This window comes from Henckelia pumila, chromosome 3, assembly GCF_033568475.1.
Source record: "Henckelia pumila isolate YLH828 chromosome 3, ASM3356847v2, whole genome shotgun sequence".
NCBI lineage: Eukaryota > Viridiplantae > Streptophyta > Magnoliopsida > Lamiales > Gesneriaceae > Henckelia > Henckelia pumila.
In genome coordinates this window covers 35,500,971-35,519,417 of record NC_133122.1, presented here as the reverse complement: position 1 = coordinate 35,519,417, position 18,447 = coordinate 35,500,971, and the positions used below count along the sequence as shown (strand labels likewise).

General features: G+C 34.4%; 2 protein-coding genes across 7 annotated transcripts; both read right to left on the bottom strand.

Moving 5' to 3' along the window:
- Positions 1-1,601: 1,601 nt before the first annotated feature.
- Positions 1,602-6,271, bottom strand: LOC140891202 (elongation factor Ts, mitochondrial). Its single transcript, XM_073299568.1, has 10 exons — positions 6,180-6,271; positions 4,707-5,044; positions 4,443-4,615; positions 4,192-4,278; positions 3,851-4,025; positions 3,525-3,709; positions 2,918-3,043; positions 2,386-2,471; positions 2,241-2,292; positions 1,602-2,142 (listed from the first exon to the last, which is right to left on the bottom strand). Exons 2-9 carry the CDS (start codon positions 5,020-5,022, stop codon positions 2,241-2,243), a joined length of 1,200 nt encoding a protein of 399 aa, XP_073155669.1. The 5' UTR covers positions 5,023-5,044; positions 6,180-6,271; the 3' UTR covers positions 1,602-2,142.
- A 1,994-nt stretch (positions 6,272-8,265) lies between these two features.
- LOC140887959 (uncharacterized) lies at positions 8,266-17,553 on the bottom strand. Of its 6 annotated transcripts, none has more exons than XR_012152052.1 (5): positions 17,418-17,553; positions 15,154-17,023; positions 14,868-15,079; positions 9,370-9,503; positions 9,126-9,299 (listed from the first exon to the last, which is right to left on the bottom strand). XR_012152052.1 is itself a non-coding variant. In XM_073295606.1 (3 exons), the coding sequence occupies exons 2-3, from the start codon at positions 16,537-16,539 to the stop codon at positions 15,038-15,040; spliced, it is 1,428 nt and encodes a 475-aa protein (XP_073151707.1). In that variant the 5' UTR covers positions 16,540-17,023; positions 17,418-17,553; the 3' UTR covers positions 14,515-15,037. The 6 variants fall into 6 exon arrangements, 1 of the variants encoding a protein (XP_073151707.1); XR_012152056.1 differs by having other exon boundaries at positions 14,868-15,053; XR_012152055.1 differs by having other exon boundaries at positions 9,140-9,274.
- Between the last annotated feature and the right edge of the window lie 894 nt (positions 17,554-18,447).

The following is an 18,447-nucleotide window of genomic DNA, read 5'->3' as shown; positions in this document are numbered from 1 at the left end:
CAAAGAATGTGGGCAGACATGTAATTCATCATACAATCCAGGGTGTATCTCGGGATTTGTAACTACGAAACTCTGAATAACGAGTGTCTTGCCACTTGCTCTCTGATTTGGCATAATTCTACCCCAGAGCTCTTCCTCTCTTTTATAAGGAGTATATCGTTCCCCTTGGTGACCAGATCCAATTTTTCTTAGGCAGCGACTCTCACCAACTGGGGAATTCTCTTCTGCATTTTTCTGCGGGTTGATGATCTGCTACTGAGACTTCTCAGTAATTCTAGGCACAGATTTTCCACTTATCTTGATGTTGTGCTCATCTCGCCTCTCACGTATCACATGACAGTGATCATCAGTTTGTGCGATTCTTCCATAAGTCATATGGTATTAGCCACCGTCAGATTTATTTCTTCAAACTTTTTTGATATCATAGATTTGAGTTGTGAAGGAGGAACTACCACAATATCTGGGATATGCCATATCCTCTCTCATCCGATTCTTTGTTCCTTTCAATGTTTTCGACCATTTAGTGAATGATGTTATAAGTAGTATCAGTCTGAGGAATAGAGTCACTGGACTTGTCTTCTTGTGAGGGCCGTTTACATTCACCCTTGTCAGCGTTTCCGCGGTTACTCAGCAGCATAACGATCCCACTAGACGTGTCAAAATTATATTTGAACACAAAAGTTGACGAGTGGAAGTGCCATACTTGTTGGATGCCAAAGTTGGTAAAAACAGTAATCTAACTTCTAAAACAAATGATTGTGAGTCGCGGTTCAACCGTCAGTCTTAGTTTTTATCGGTTAAACGATGAAGAACATGAAACTAGCTATAAAAGTATGGACATTTGAACATGAAAGCGCTTCATAATAGCAAACGATAATCAACTTTGCCATTAAAGAAACCCGTCTAAACAAAATTTACAAATATATCAGACTGGAAATATACACAGTAGTTCCTAAACATGAATATGAAGAAAAAAAAAAAAACTTGAAACTTGAAATTATACGAAAAAATGCTATGAATTTGAGCAATTCACCTCTGTATTTGATGAGTGATCCATTTTTTATTCTTCTTTTTCCTCTTTATTTCCCTTCTGCAGCATCCTGCAACTGAGTTGCCCCACCATCCCGCGTCTTTCCAGTTATTCTTCTCCCTATTCGTCACGTTCCAGCCCATTAGCTCTTTAGCAATTTTTCTTTCTTGGGCTATTGGCTTCTGTTTTCATTAATTGGGCCGCATAAATTTATGGGCCGCGAGGACTCAGCCGAACAGTAGCAAATAGAAAACCAAAAAAAAAGTCATCAGAATTTAAGTTTATCGTAAATTAATTCTTGTTTTTTTCAAAAAACCTTATTAAAAACTCATTTCGATCTTTACCCAAGAGTCGTGGTTCCAAACCTGGTCCTCTGATAATTTTTTTTTTCCGAACCTCGTCCCTCAATATTTTTTTCTCTCTCGATTTTATTGAAGAGCCGAGGTTATGAACCCCAAGTCCCAACCTCTCAATTAATAATTTCGATTTTCTTGAAAAGCCGAAGATGCTCTGACTTTATCGAGGTGTCGGGATTGCGAACCCCACTCGATAAACTTTTTCCTATTTTATTGGGGGCTAGCAGATGAAGTAGCAAGCGAGCAGCCAACACAGCAAAAACACACACAAGTACAATCATGAAAATCATTAATAAGTTGAACAACACGATCAAAAGTTTAGCTTCCAAGCCTCATTTTTCCACTAATACAACGCAATATATGAGCACAAAACAAATGGCTCAAAATGCCTTGGATAGCACTACATTTCAACAACCGATTGCGCCCTATTCGAGAAATGAAAAACAAGATTGAAGCAGTGTGACCAAGAGCATCGCATAATTATTCAGGAAAACCTTGCGATGGAGGGCCAACAAGTCAGTTTCCAGGAAAAGTTAGAGCAAGAAAAAAAGAGTTCCACAAGAAAGCTCGAGCTCCAGTTACCGCAGGTAAAAATATTGAAGAGAGGATGATGGTAATGTTATTGTACTTCTGCTTCTCATCTTGGCTATATTCCGATCCTCGCAGTTGAGCAATGTAACAAATAATACAACTAAATATTGCTCCAATATCGTTCAGTCGTAAACACCGAGGCCCTGTTTAAATGTTCTTAGTAACCTGTACGCAAACACATCACATAATGTTTGTTGGCTGAACAATTATCTCCAAAATTTGCAACACCATTCTAATTTTATTCAGGAGGAGAGCCAAGTTACCTAGTTTTGAGCAGCCTGAGCAAGAGGTTGTGTTCCCTTGGAAATATGAAGTCTGTAAAGAGTGCAAATAAAGCATGCAAACCTCAATAAAATTGATATTTATAAAAGGCAGAAAATTGATAATACATTTTTGTTGAGAGATCACCTTTGAAGTTCTCCAACTTCCAACCTGAGAAAGTTCCCAATTTTCACGGTGGATCCCACTTCCTTGGATAAATTGTTCAAAAGTGTCTGCAGAAAGTGGAGTGCGGCAACAATGTTTTGACAAAATTAGCTAGATTCAATAAATATGGCAGTGGAAACAATTGAACAAGTATACTTCTGAATAACTTAATAATGATTGTTGATTCAAAATCATTAGGCATGAACTTGCTACGGAAGGCCTAATCTTATGCTGAACTCAATGAAAAATAGCATTATTTTGTTTTCTCCGAGATCACTATGTCCCTTGTGCAAGTTTCTGCAGATCTTATAATCGCTTACATCATCCACAAAAATACAGCTTCACTGTGAGACTCCGCATTCAAGGGCATTACTAAAGAGCATTTTCTTTCTGGCTCGGATATTTTTAGTTTTCTTAACAATTTTCCGATTTTGCCAAACAATAAATTAAGACACACATAAGCTAAAAGCCAAAGCGAAGGAAGTGAGAAACATTCACATCTAATGATTCAAACCTTTATGTTTACAGTGTCATCTACAATGAACTTTTGCTCCAAAAGAACCACTTCCTCGAAATACTTTCTCAGCCGGCCTTCAACTATTTTATCAATGGCCATCTGAGACTTCCCTGTACTTTCTGCCTGAGAAAGATAGCAGACTGCAACATAGCTAAAAGATATAACATGATATACCACCATATTTATGAATGAACTCTTGGCTAAAAGCTTATTTAAATATCTAATAACAAAGAAATACATTAGAGGAAACAACCTTAGAGACAATGATGTCAGCGAGTAATAATCAGCCAATTCCTTTTACATTCAACAGTATGACGCAATTAGATGACCAACTGGAGCTAGAAATCACTCCATATTATACACTTTTAATATGTATTTCAAATGTCTCCAGCATATAATACAACTTGGAAGAAAAAGGATGAGCTTGTGAACTAATGCACCCCAACCATCTACGGAGCATTTTACATAGATCCAGAGGCCATTAAACTCCAAAATATAAAAGATAAAGGTCTCACAATATGTATTTCAAAGATGCACGTGTCGTTCAGATTTTAGATTCTAAAACTGTAAACACACAATAATTATAGAAACATTCAGCAAGTACCTGTGACCTCAGAACCTCGCGCTCATTTTCTAGTGCATCTGAAGAAACATCTTCCTTTGTCAGAAACAAAGGTTTCGCAGCAACCACATGCATAGCTAATTCTGATCCAACGCGCTCGACAGCACTCAATGGAGCATTCTTATCCTCTACTTCAAGAGACAAAAGCCCAGCAATTCGCCCAATTCCTGCATATCCAATTAAGGGCCACAAATATAAGCGCAAATATTATAAAATATAAAAACGATGTAATTCATAGACTTTGCAGATATGTATGAAAGGCACATGAAAAATAGACATGCTAATGAATTTTATAAATTCCTTGCTACCTGGTAGGGGACTTGTGTGGAGATATGTGGAAACGACACCATGCAAAGGTGAAGATATTGTATAACCACCACCAAGTTTGACATTCTCCCCCATCATTGCAGCCACCTCTGTAACTGCAATCTGCGCAGTTCTCTCTCCGCTTAACTTGGGATGATCCATATTCAGTTTCAAATCCTGTATAACAAAAGCATTACAGACACCAGGAACTTAAACTTTAACGAGGCACGAGAAACAAATGCAAGTCCTATCACCATAGACGAATAAAAAAAATCAGAGCTGGCACATGTTCATAAGCATCATTGCAAACTTGGATAGGATGACAAAAGATAAAGGTTATCACCTCTAGATAGCATGATTCAAAAGGAGTTGCTACAGAAGAATGATTAGAACCTTCAAGCAACAAAGCGGACTTTGCCAAAGACAAGGCCTACACAAACACAATTTTCAGAAAATAGGTAAATAACACAAAATAAATCATAAAACAAATTATAAGATAAATGAACTTATCAAAACTAACTACATTACCATACCATTTTCTAAATAATAAATAGTAACAAAAATGGAAAGGCTGGATAAAAATGTGATGCTGACCAAGTATTGGAAAATCTCATTCCTAGCAACAAAATCTGTTTCACAGTTGAGCTCAACAACCACAGCCTTCCTTTCGTCCTGTGCCAGTGCAAGCAAACCTTCAGCAGCAGTTCGAGCAGACTTTTTTGATGCAAGAACAACCCCTCTTTTTCGCAAATCCTTCTGTGCAGCTTCTGTAATATGCAACACAGATCATTATTAAGTCAATAACCTCTGATTCGAAATTCCAATATTTGAAGTTACGAAGAAAATTCGTGAACTTGCCAATATCCCAGTTGCAAGTAACAAGAGCAGATTTGACTTCCTTAATGGGGGCGCTTGTTTTCTCCCTCAACTGCTTTATGAGATTCCTTTGTTCGGATGCAGATACTTCGGATGAATAATTTCGATTAAAGTAGATCCCAAAATGATTGATTGGATGGGAATGATGGAAAAACGTTGAAGTATAATTTTCAGAAGACATAAAACAACTTCCTCCTTGTGCTATAGAAGTAGAATACAAATGGCCACAAGTCACTGGACTATTCAGTCTCTTATACAGAAGTTCAATAGGACATTTCAAGCCTCGTGCAAAACCCATTGCAATGATATACAATCTTAACCTGAAAACAGTAAACAGAGGTTTACTTAGAACTAGTGGCATGCTTAATGTGATGAAAAACAAACACAAAAAAAGAGCACCAACTCCGAAAATTCCAATTATTGGCAGTCCCTTTCAATCAAGATTTGGGATAGAAAGAAATCATGCATCTATAACACATTGACACATAAACACAGTCACAACACTTTATATCTATAACTATAGGCTATCCTAAAAGTTTATATATGTAAGGATGATTGCGTTTATAGAATAATGGAGTGAGAGATTTATTCATTATGATATGTGGTTTGAATAATCGAACATACGACAATTAAACATTTCTAACATTATTAAAAATTACCACTGGCGGTCAAAAATAAATTACTAGTATGACCTTTCACACTATTTATTATTTGTGATTTCAAATACTTGCAGATAAAAAATAAATATTCTCCAGTTATGTTCTCCCAACCTCACTTGTTATCTTCTCTTAGTTCCTCTTCTCATCGTTTTAGTGCTTCAGCAATCTGATTCTTTCAAATAATTGTTTATAATTGTTTTGTCTCGGGAGAGTCAAACCAAGTACCCAAGAACCACAGCAATTTGAGAAAATGAAAAACATGGTCCATACCACTGAGTAAACAGCACCATAACATAGGCTTACAGTACTACATCCTTAATGTTGGTCGTGATTTTGGTACTTTCGACTGTTACAAAACCGGCTTTATATTCAATGAGTTAATCAGCAAACTATGCAGTTTAATCTAGCTTCCGAAAGGGCAACTATTTGTGGAGAAATGAAGTTTCTCAATTATCGATCAAGTCAAAGCATCAGCTGGAGCTGTCATGTGCGACTAAAGTTCCTACTCAAGTCAAAAGCAGCTCACAGTACAATAGACAGACTAAAATTAGGAAAATTGAAGATTGGAAAAGTAGACAAATTACTCTTCTATTTCCCCTTTGGATCTCACTTCTCACGCAGTAAAAGAAAGAATCAACCATTTCGAGAAATAAATTGCCAAGAAAACACATGTTATCTTATATCCAATGAATCCACAACTTCGTTTCTTTTTGAAAAGAATGACAATGTAAGAAATCATCGAAGCCATCGTTTGATCACAAAATTATCAAGAATTTTTACAACATAACATGCGTACCCGATGGAGGAGCAGAGCAGAAACGAGAATTCGGGCGGTTGGCGAGTGGAAGTCGAAGAACGGGGTTGAAAGACAAGAAATCGAAGACGAGGAAATTGGTGGGCTTTTCTAACGGATAAATGGGCCTCGGGTAAAGTGGGTCCAGTTGTAAATTTGAGTCCGAAACTTTTCCGTGGAGATTAATATATTTAATTATTAGAATTAGAATTATAATTAGAATTAGAATTAGAATTAGAATAGACAAATTGATTAATTTATGGTATACCAAACCAAATTACCTAAGCCGGTTAATGTGATCTTTTCATAAAACTAAAGTAGTGTTTGCAACTAATTTTTGTCGATGACTATTTCAAAAATTTTGTGACGAAAAGCTGAAAAATGTTCAAAAGCAATCTCAAACAATATCTAAGTATGTTCTCACGATCACAGACAGGGGCGGATCCAGGATTTAAAATTTGGGGGAGCCGCATATGAAATGATAGCAACGTGCGGCGGTATCGAAGTTACCAATTTCCAACTAGTACTATTGATTTCGCTCTTTTGACTTGTTTTTTATGCATTATTTTTTTTTTTAAAATTTTTGTTTGAGTGTGAGATAGAAAGAAAAAAAATTGAAAAAAAAAAAATTTGTTCAAGGGCCACAATGATCTTGTCATATTAACGAAATCAAATTTTAACATAATAAAACTCCTATTTTTTTGGTCATGTTATTTTAAATTTTAATTTAAAGTTTAGAAGTATTTTTTTAACTAATTTTTTACACCTTTTTTAATACGAAAAAAGTGAGTTAAAATAAATTTTAAAAGTAAAGTTTTAGTTTTATAAAAAATACTCACGCATAACATCGAAAAAAAAGTAATTTAATTTAATAAATGTTTAATAATAGACATTAAAAATTTTTCAATTAAAAATATATTGAAGACAATTAATTATGAGACTAAGACAAATAAAAATATTAATCAATAAGCCAAATACAAATAAACAAAAAATAACTTTAAAAAATGAGCCAAAGACAAATATATATATAAATAAAAATTTAAAAAAAGAAATGAGGGAATAAGGGAACTCGAACCTGGACCATTCTCCCATCCTCGTTCACGAAGAAAACGTTAATGCCATCTAGGCTACGTCTCAATTGATAATTTAAATGGTTTATTAAAATATATATACATAATTTTAAAAAATATTCATATATAATATTTAAAAATTTTAAAATTTTCGGGGGGATGTGGCCCCCCTGGGTCCCCATGTAGATCCGCCCCTGATCACAGATATATTTCTGTCAGACAGATCGACCCAAATCATATTAAAAATGAATATTTTTAGCATAAAATATAATATTATCCATAAATCAGGTCGGGTTAAAAACCCATCTCACAAAAATTACTCGTAAGACGGTTTTATAAGATTTTTTGTGTTTGTCAAGTGAGGAAAATAAAGGATTACAATACTTCGGATAAATCCATGTTTGCAAATTGCAAGCCAAAAAAAAAAAATTCATTGCACGATTCCCTCACTCAACGAATTTCTGGATATAAATTGTTCATCCAAAATTGCATGAAGAAATAAAATTTTTGATGTTATTTTATTTTAGGTGTCGGTTTAATTTTTGACTGTAATGTATATTTTTTTTCTTTTAAAAACTATCTATACTATTAATAAAAAAAGATAGTAACTGAATTTTGGTGAGATATTTTAAATATACCAATATACCCTTAGTTTTTTCTTCCAAACTTTGATTAAAATTTTTTTTTTTTCACAAAATCTTCTTATTTCATGGTTTATTTAAAAAATTTATGAAACAAAAATAAATTAAAAACAAATCATAATTATACAAACATACAACGCGTGCTCCGAGATACTAATAATAATATGTTTTATACTTTTATTACACATCACACATCAAGAGATAAAAACCCAGCTATTTTATTTACGAAAATTAATTAAATAACACATATAAAAAGCTTTATTAAATTATTATTTGGTAGTATTTTTCAGCTTCAGAAATAAAATTAAATATTATTACCAAATTTTAAATTTTTTTGCCAGAAATATATTTTATATTTGTATTCATATCCTTGGACCATATTTATAAAAATCCTGGACCGGACATGAGGTTCAACCGGACTAAAAATTAGTTCGAGCCTTTTTAATTAACCGACGGTTAGTTGACCTGTAATAAAAGTTATAATAGACTAATAAGAATGACATCGGTGATCATCACCTTCTTGGATTAGTCTGTCACACAGAGCCTGCCTAGTGTGGTTTACCTGATTAGCGTAGTTTACAGGCTATTGCGTTAGTTCGAGGGTTTACCCAGAACGCACCGAAAGATAGCGACTGCGGGTTGCCAAGTCAAAAAAAAAACATTTCACTAAACTTCAATTTTATCATGAATTATATCTCATGAAATTTAAAACTTTATTTAAAAAAGTATATAATATTCTTCATTTTTCAAATAGTGTTATTTTGTATATCTCTCAAACACTACTTAGTTTTGAAAATTTTGTTAAAAAAAATTGAAAAGTATTGTTATTTTGTAATTCATGCTTCCTATTGTTTGAGAGTGCTTCCTATTTGAGAGAACTTCTACGAAACACTTCTCAGCTTTTTTTAACAAAATTTTCAAAACTAAGTAGTGTTTGAGAGATATTCTAGAAAACGTTTTTTAAAATTTTGTGAAGGAAAAACTGAGAAATGCTTTTTAGAAGAAAACTCTCTCAAACACTACCTCGGTATGAATTAGGGATGTCAATTCGAGTGATTCGGGTTGTGTTGAAGAAACATAAAATTACAACAAAAAAAACCAACCCAAACACGACCCGAACCCGAATCAAACCGAAATCATGAAACCCGAACCTTTAGTAACCAGTTTAACCTGAATAACCCGTTGTAACACGACCTGGAGAATTTTTTTTGCAACATCAGTACATTATGTAGTTTTTTTACACAATAATTAGATAAGTATTCAAACATCCACATGATAATTCAACACACAACAACAAAAGTTCTTCAAAAGTTTTAAAACATCACAAAATAACTTTCAAATATATATCAAGCTCCACTTCAACACTTCTGCCGTCTTCATCATCGTTCTACACTTGTTTGTAGGAGTTAAAACTTTAAACAACAAATAAAAAAAATTTAAAATATTGAAAGAGTGAAAATTAAAGTTCTAAATTTAACTTACTTTTCAATATTTGGGACCATTACATCGTTAGAATCATCAATCATCTGTTGCAGCAGTATTTGATCTAGCATCCTCATTTATGAATAAATTCATAATGTTTTCAGTCAAATCATCCAACCCCACCTCAGTAGTTTCTACAAAAATAAGAAATTAGTAAAACATATAAGTTTAAAATTAAAGTAAAAAGAATAATCACTAACCTTTATGTCCAACTAACCAATCTCTACAACAAACCAACGCCTCAACAACATCAGGCTTCATTGCACTACGATATTGGTCAAGTATCCTACCACCGGTGCTTAAAGACGATTCTGAAGAAACTGTAAAAATTGGAACACTCAATATATCTTTGGCCATTTGTGCAAGTTCAGGATACTTAAATTGGTAAGCTTTCCAGAATGCAAGAACATCATAATTTGAAGATCTGGCAATTTTTTGTTCATACAAATAAAGCTCTAATTGACTCTTTTGAGCTCTATCATTGAATTAAGTTTTTTGAAATGTGTCAAATTCCTAAATAATAAATTAAACAAATTGGTAAAGACAAATTAAAAAAACAGTGAGAAAGAAAACATTATCATACAAACACATTATCATACATACCTTCAAAACATCCATACGTCCACGACCTGAATTTATATAAAGAAAAGCATTATCATCATTGTCACTGTAAGAACTCGCAGATGTGTTGCTACAACTTGATTTGGAAGCAAGACCCATATATTCTTCAAACAAAGAAACTAATTTAGACCTTATCAGACTTAATTCTTTACTACCATGGCCGTATAACTTGTTGTAACAAAACTCAACAAAATGCATCTTGAACCTCGGATCAATTATCACAGCAATGACAAACAAAATGTTATAATATTTCTAGTACTTGTCAAATTTCAGAAACATTCGATTGGTCATTGATCTCATGAAATCATCAGAGCTTTGCAAAGTTTGACTTAATGTCAACTGAACCGTAAAGACACGAGGAAAGTAAAGGTTGACAGTAGGATATTTCATTCCAGAAAACAAAGTTGTTGTCTCATAGAAAACCTCAAAAAATTTGCATATTTTTTCAGTTTGATCTCACTCATCAACCGATGGACAATGTGTAAAATTAGTATCAATCAATCTCAAATGATTAAAAGCACTACGATAATACATGACACTAGAAAACATCAAATACGTAGAATTCTATCTAGTAGGAACATCTTGTCTTAAGTGTTTTCTAAGGATCCAGTTAAGTTTGGGTGACAGATTCTATAAACTTTTGTTTTCTCACTTGACTGCCTTTCAAATACTTAACACATTCACGAATCTTATCAACAGAATGATCAATTTTTTTCAAACATTTTTGCACAATTAAATTCAGAATGTGTGCACAACATCGAACATGCAAAACTCGTCACCATTCACCAATGAACAATTTAATCTAAGATGATCTCTTAGAAGGCCAACACATCATTTGCAGCAGCATTTTCCAACGTAATTTTGAAAACTTTTTTCTGAATTCCCCAAACATTGAATAAACTATTGATTTTATCACATAATGCAATATCAGAGTGAGGCGGAGGTATGTAAGAAAAGTTGATAATCTTTTTTTGCAAAACCCAATTAGAATCAATGAAATGCGCTGTCAAACATATATAGCCATCAGTGGCAATAGAAGTTCACAAATCAGAATTGAAACAATTTTTCCAGGGCATGAACGCATTTCTTGAGCTAGTCTATTGCATTCATTCTTATGCATCTTGAGAATATCAGTTCCTTGCGGTGTTTCTAATGAAATGATTGACTTGGGGTTTCAAATATGTAAAAATTGATCTAATTGCCTCATATTCCACAAACTGAAACGGTAAATCATGTCTCACAATTGCTAAGATTAGCAACTCTCTAAATCTTTCTTGACTGAACTTTTGAGACCTTATGGCAAGACTTTTATTACCTTGTTCTAACAAAGTATGAGCAATATCACGAGTTTTCTGTCTAGGACATTGTTTGAGAATGTGGCGTTGGAGATTACCTGTCCCCATGCTACTGTCTGCTTTGTAAGTAGTTTCACATGCTTTACATTTGCATCGTTTTTTTTTCCATCTATTTCTGGAAGCATCTCAAAATATTGCCACCACGATGATTTTAAGGGTTTTTTGTCGTTTAAGACTTCCGGAGGACCGAGATTACAAGTTAATACCTGTTTTTTCATCAATATTTAAATCCAACGCAGGTTCGCCCTCCACACTATCCTCCTCTTGATCAAAACCAATAGGTTTTGAATTCATTCTATAAATGAAAAGTCATAAAAACAGGATTAGCTTCAACCATGGCCCGACTATTTTCTTCTCCCTGTTTATGAACTAATTTTTCACTATTTATGTGATTTCTTTTTCTCGTCCAGGTGTCCAGTGGTCCAGGCAAAAATTTAAAATGTAAATTGTTGTCCAGTCGTGTGGAGAAGTTTCTCATTCAGGTGATTTCATTAGTAAATAATATAGCTGTCATTTTATGTGCTTTTGAGTATTTCTTTCTGAGTTGATCTCAATTGGGATTCAATAGAAAACTTCTTTGTGTTTTCCCATCAAGTTTTAGAATTGCAATTGTTTGTTTGTAGTTAATCATGTTTTTATGTCTTTTAATTGATAGAATGAATTCGGAATCTATTGGTCTTGATCAAGAGGAGGATAGTGTGGAGGGCGAACCTTCTTTGGATTTAAATATTGATGGAAAAACAGGTACTAACTTGCAAGGTCGGTCCTCCGGAAGTCTTAAACGAAAGAAACCCATAAAATCGCCGTGGTGGCAATATTTTGAAATGCTTTCAAAAATAGATGAAAAAGAAAAACGCTGCAAATGTAAAGCATGTGAGACCACTTACAAAGCAGACAGTAGCATGGGGACATGTAATCTCCAACGCCACATTCTCAAACAGTGTCCTAGACAGAAAACTCGTGATATTGCTCAGACTTTGTTAGAACAAGGTAATAAAAGTCTTGCCATAAGGTCTCAAAAGTTCAGTCAAGAAAGATTTAGAGAGATGCTAATCTTAGCAATTGTGAGCCATGATTTACCGTTTCAGTTCGTAGAATATGAGGTCATTAGATCAATTTTTACATATTTGGAACCTCAAGTCAATCATTTCACTAGAAACACCGCAAGGAACTGATATTCTCAATATGCATAAGAATGAATGCAATAGACTAGCTCAAGAAATGCGTTCATGCACTGAAAAAATTTGTTTTACTTCTGATTTATGGACTTCTATTGCCGATGATGACTATATATGTTTGATAGCGCATTTCATTTATTCTAATTGGATTTTGCAAAAAAAATATTATCAACTTTTCTTACATGCCTCCGCCTCATTCTGGTATTGCATTATGTGATAAAATCAATAGTTTATTCAATGCTTGGGGAATTCAGAAAAAGGTTTTCACAATTACTTTGGACAATGCTGCTGCAAATGATGTGTTTGTTGGTCTTTTAAGGGATCATCTTAGTTTAAATTGTTCATTGGTGAATGGTGGTGAGTTTTTGCATGTTCGATGTTGTGCACACATTCTGAATTTAATTGTGCAAGAAGGTTTGAAAAAAATTGATCATTCCGTTGATAAGATTCGTGAATGTGTAAAGTAAGTGAAAGACAGTCAAGTAAGAAATGCAAAAGTTTATAGAATCTGTCAACAAACTACACTGGATCCTAAGAAAACACTTAAGGCAAGATGTTCCTACTAGATGGAATTCTACGTATTTGATGTTTTCTAGTGCCATGTATTATCGACGTGTTTTTAATCATTTGAGATTGACTGATACTAATTTCACACATTGTCCATCGGTTGATGAGTGGGATCAAGATGAGAAAATATGCAAAATTTTTAGGTTTTCTATGAGACAACTTTATTTTCTGGATTGAAATATCCTACTGCCAACCTTTACTTTCCTCATGTAGTTGACATTAAGTCAAGCCTTGCAAAGCTTCGATGACTTCATGAGATCAATGGCCAATCGAATGTTTCTGAAATTTGACAAGTACTGGAAAGATTATAATATTTTGTTTGACATTGCTGTGATAATTGATCCGAGGTTCAAGATGCATTTTGTTAAGTTTTGTAACAACAAGTCATACAACCATGTTAGTAAAGAATTAAGTCTGGTAAGGTCTAAGTCTAGTAAAGTCTAAATTAGTTTCTTTGTTTGAGGAATATATGTGTCTTGCTTCCAAATCAAGTAGCAGCAACACATCTGCGAGTTCTCACAGTGGCAATGATGATAATGCTTCTCTTCCTCTAAATTCAGGTCGTGGATGCATGGATGTTTTGAAAGTATATATGATAATGTGTTTGTATGATAATATTTTCTTTCTCGCTATTTTTTAAATTTGTCTTTACCAATTTGTTTAATTTATTATTTAGGAATTTGACACATTTCAAAGAACAGAATTCAATGATAGAACTCAAAAGAGTCAATTAGAGCTTTATTTGGATGAACCAAAAATTGACAGATCTTCAAATTGTGATGTTCTTGAATTCTGGAAAGCTTACCAATTTAGGCATCCCGAACTTGCACAAATGGCCAGAGATATATTGAGTGTTCCAATTTCTACAGTTTCTTCAGAATCAGCTTTTAGCACCGGTGGTAGGATACTTGACCAACATCGTAGTGCAATGAAGTCTGATGTTGTTGAGGCGTTGGTTTGTTGTAGAGATTGGTTAGTTGGACATAAAGGTTAGTGATTATTCTTTTTACTTTAATTTTAAACTTATTTGTTTTATTAATTTTTTATTTTTGTAGAATCTACTGAGGTGGGGTTGGATGATTTAACTGAAAATATTATGAATTAATTCATAAATGAGGATGCTAGATCAAATACTACTGCAACGGATGATTGATGATTATAACGATGCAATGGTCCCAGATATTGAAAAGTAAGTTAAATTTTATAAATTTAGAACTTTAACTTTCACTCTTTCAAATTTTAATTTTAATTTTATTTGTTGTTTAAAGGTTTGACTCCTACAAACAAGTGTAGAACGATGATGAAGACGGCATAAGTGTTGAAGTGGAGCTTGATATATATTTGAAAGTTATTTTGTTATGTTTTAAGACTTTTGAAGGACTTTTGTTATTGTGTGTTAAATTAAAATGTTATTATCATGTGGTGGTTTGAATACTTATCTAATTATTGTGTAAAAAAATTGCATAATGTACTGATGTTGCAAAAAAAATTCTTCAGGTCGGGTTACACGGGTTATTCAGGTTAAACGAGTTACTACAGGTTCGGGTTTCGGGTTTCATGATTTCGGATTGGTTCGGGTTCGGGTTGGGTTTTTTTGTAATTTTCTGCTTCAACCCAACCCGAACTCACCCGAATTGACACCCCTAGCTGTAGCTGTAATAAGCAGCTAAAGGTCTTACTCAGTCAAAACCAGCTCACAGTACAAAATAGACAGTAATTGAAGATTGGAGAAGCAGACAAAATTATATGGATCAACAGTAATGAGTAAGATAATTACCAATCAAGCTCAAGATTCCTGTGATCACCAAGATTCTAAAGGACTCCTTATTCTTTAAGCATGATTCCACAAAGAACTTGTGGCAGACGTTTAGCAGCAATCCATGGTCTAGGGACCAGAAGATTATTATCCTTTTGGGGATTCCATATCAACATTGATATGTTCATGTGTTATCCACCATCATCACTGCGATCAGTTGTAGTGATATCCTTCTGCATTATTGATGCTTCAGCACTTGACAAAAATATGACGGCACAATTTATTATGAAATGTCTCAATGTCGCACCTGAGAGTTTGATAGCACCTTACCAAGCCTTTGCTTGAGAAAGGGAGCAAGTTTATCACAAGTGGTTAACACATCAAGTGATTGAACCACACCTTTTGCAACAATCACACCAAAAGCTGTTGAGATTCCACGAAGTATAATCTCTTTTCTCTCAAGATCATAAGTATCCAACAATATAAAGAGAAATTCAAGAAGAGAATGTGTAACATCGATGTAATTAGGTAGAGAATAGACCATCAACAAAATAGCAGGTTCAAGATTCATGATTTTATCCACCTTTTCATCAAAGAAAAGCCAATCATAGAACAAGGCAAGCTTCACACTTGCTTCAACATAGTTCTTCAGGCCACACTTCAGTAACCAACCAATCAAAGCCCATCTTGGGATGATATCCGATTGAATTATGTCATTGCATGGATGATGAGCACAACATATAAATCTCAGAATGTCAGTGACTACTGTCTTCCTCTCAGACACAGCAAGAAATTTCTTCATAAACCAAATTTGATGCCGTTTATGATTTCCAAGCTTCACGTTAGTCAGCAAAAACCTCAACTGTGATTCCATTTCTGGAGTTATCCTGAGCAAAAAATACTTGCTTGACGTTCGTGAGGTATATATCTGTGATATATCTACAAATCCATCAACTTTAAAGGCACTTGGATTGTACAGCAAGTCTTTCCATATATTTCGAAAGTCAGGTACATAAACTAAATCTTGCAAAAGCCTAACAAGATCTCTCCCAATTTTTAAACATAAATGAAACTCTCGTCTCAATAATTTAACACAAAAATCAATCTCCATTCGCCTCAAATCCTCAATCTTTGGAACATTTAATACCCTACAGTGATCAGACAATAACCGCAGAAACACATACAAAGCACTAGTCAAAACAAATGGCTCCTCCTCTAACAGACAATCCCATTTGCTTGACAATAAACAGACCATTTCAAAGCACAACCACAGATTCTCTTCACCAAAGTCCCCACCAACAATCTGCCTCAAAAGGGCGACCAGCAAACCATCAAACCCAACTGCCGCCACATTAACCATCTCCCGAGTTACCCAAAGCAACTGTTTCCGCACGGGATCAACAAGTTTCACAAACATCTCATTCACAATCTTGGTGAGCAGCCCAGTAAAATACTCATATCCATCGGTACTTTTGCCATGCAAGTGCTTAATGTGAACTTTAGCTGGGTGAGATTCACGTAAAATGCCGTAAAGTATCGCTCTATTGAGATTTTCATACTCTTCTTGAGTTGGGATAGTTAGAGGGAATGGGGGTCTCAGGCTGGGTGCAAGAGAGATGAAAGCTTCCCTCAGAGAGATTTCAAGGGGGTTTTCTGCTTCGTGGGTGCATCTATCGACCAGTTTGGACACCATTTTTAGGCAAAAGGTGGGTTTTTATTCTCTGAACTTTAATTCTTCTTCATAAACACATAGTTGCATACGGTACAAAGTCAAAGAACAGCAGATGAAAATTATCTTCCCGGCAAGCGTAATCGTCACCTAATTGAATGTGACGAGTGTTGATGGAGTGACAGGGGACGGCCAGGCAACACAACACGGCACCAGCGAGACGGTGAATCAACACTAAAACTTAGGAAATATCTGGAGTATGGCTAGCTCTAACTCTCCTCACTGACTTGCAAGTAGACTACGACAAGCTGCAACGGAAAAGTATAAAGAGAACAGACAAAAAAATTCACCGTGAATTCGGACCTCAACATCCTGCTGCTTGCACGAAGCCGCTGATGACGAGTTGGCTACTGTGCCCAGCTGGGTCCCCGGCACGGTGGATGTTCTGCAGCGGGTCACGGGCACTGGCCCGAGCACCTGAGCGGCGTTTGGCTTATAAATTGATGGGCTTCAGGGTAAACGCAAAAAAGTAAAATCAGTTAAAAAGGTTCAGTTTTAAATTGTTCTAAGATTTATGTTCTCTCTTTTGCTAATACTAGTTCATTTCAAATACAAAAACCAGATCATGTTCCGCCAATGTTGCATGAAAAAGCTTAATGCTTTGACCAAAATATCAAGATTTCACATTTCAATATGTAATTTAAAGTTTAATTTTTTTACAAAATGTTATAAAAATTTAACATTTCTTTTTTCACAAAATAAAAAAAAAAAAACCTAATTGGCTTTACAAAATTTCAGTAGCCCAAAACAACGAACTGCAAAAACACAAGAAACAGCGACAGAGTTCCCGAATTGGAGAAGCTATACAGTTTCAAAAAAAAAATTTGAATGAAAAAAATTACCTGGATGTCACGGGAGTGGTGGGCGGCGGCGGCGGCTATCATCTGAAAGAGGAATTTCGAGAGAGGCGAGGACCTACAATCTGAAATTGGCAGAGAGCGGCCAGTGAAAGCGAGGAATTGGCGACACAGAGCAGTGAAATTAAGTCCCATTCTGGTTTTGGTACACATTTTTTTTAAAAAGCATTTTTTAAATTATAATTTTTGGCTTTTGAAAAAACTCTAATTTTGACTTTAAAAATGTTTATTTAAGCATTTTTCTAGTCAATCAAATGCTTTATTAAATAAAAAACACTTAAAAAAGTGTTTTTTTGACCTGGCTTTTGAAACCAAACGGGACCTAAACTGCTCTTGTAAATTTTAATATTTTATTATTATTATTATCTTTTATCTCTGCTATCTCTACTATCTCTACTATTATATTTCTACTATTATATAATACTTGAGCGAGCTAGAAAAACTGTTTTTTGAAGACACCATCTTTTCTTTCCTATTTTAACCTTCTTTTTTCATTTCTTCTTTCACATGTAGGCTAACTCCTCACTCCCCATTATAACTTTTCTCATCTAAAATATAACTTCTTTCATAAAATCATCTTTACTATTATATAATACTTGAGCGAGCTAAAAAAACTATTTTTTGAGGACACCCATCTTTTCTTTCCTATTTTACCCTTCTTTTTCCATTTCTTTTTTCACATGTAGGCTAACTCCCCACTCCCCATTATAACTTCTCTCATCTAAAATATAACTTCTTTCATAAAATCATGTTGATTGTTATTGTACGCACGCAACGCGTGTGCATTATTTTACTAGTTATTTATTAAGTTTAAGCATCACTTAAAAACTCACTTTGGTGTATTGGTCTATTTTTTTAATTTTTCAAAAAAACTCTCCGCCACTTTCCTTTCAATTCTGTTGTATTTGTCCCACCTACCCACGTTCTTTTTTTGCCTCAAATCAAAAAGCATCAGTTTCTTCTCCAAAAATCTCCCAAAATAGTTGCACAGAAATCTCGCAAAGCAAGCATGGCA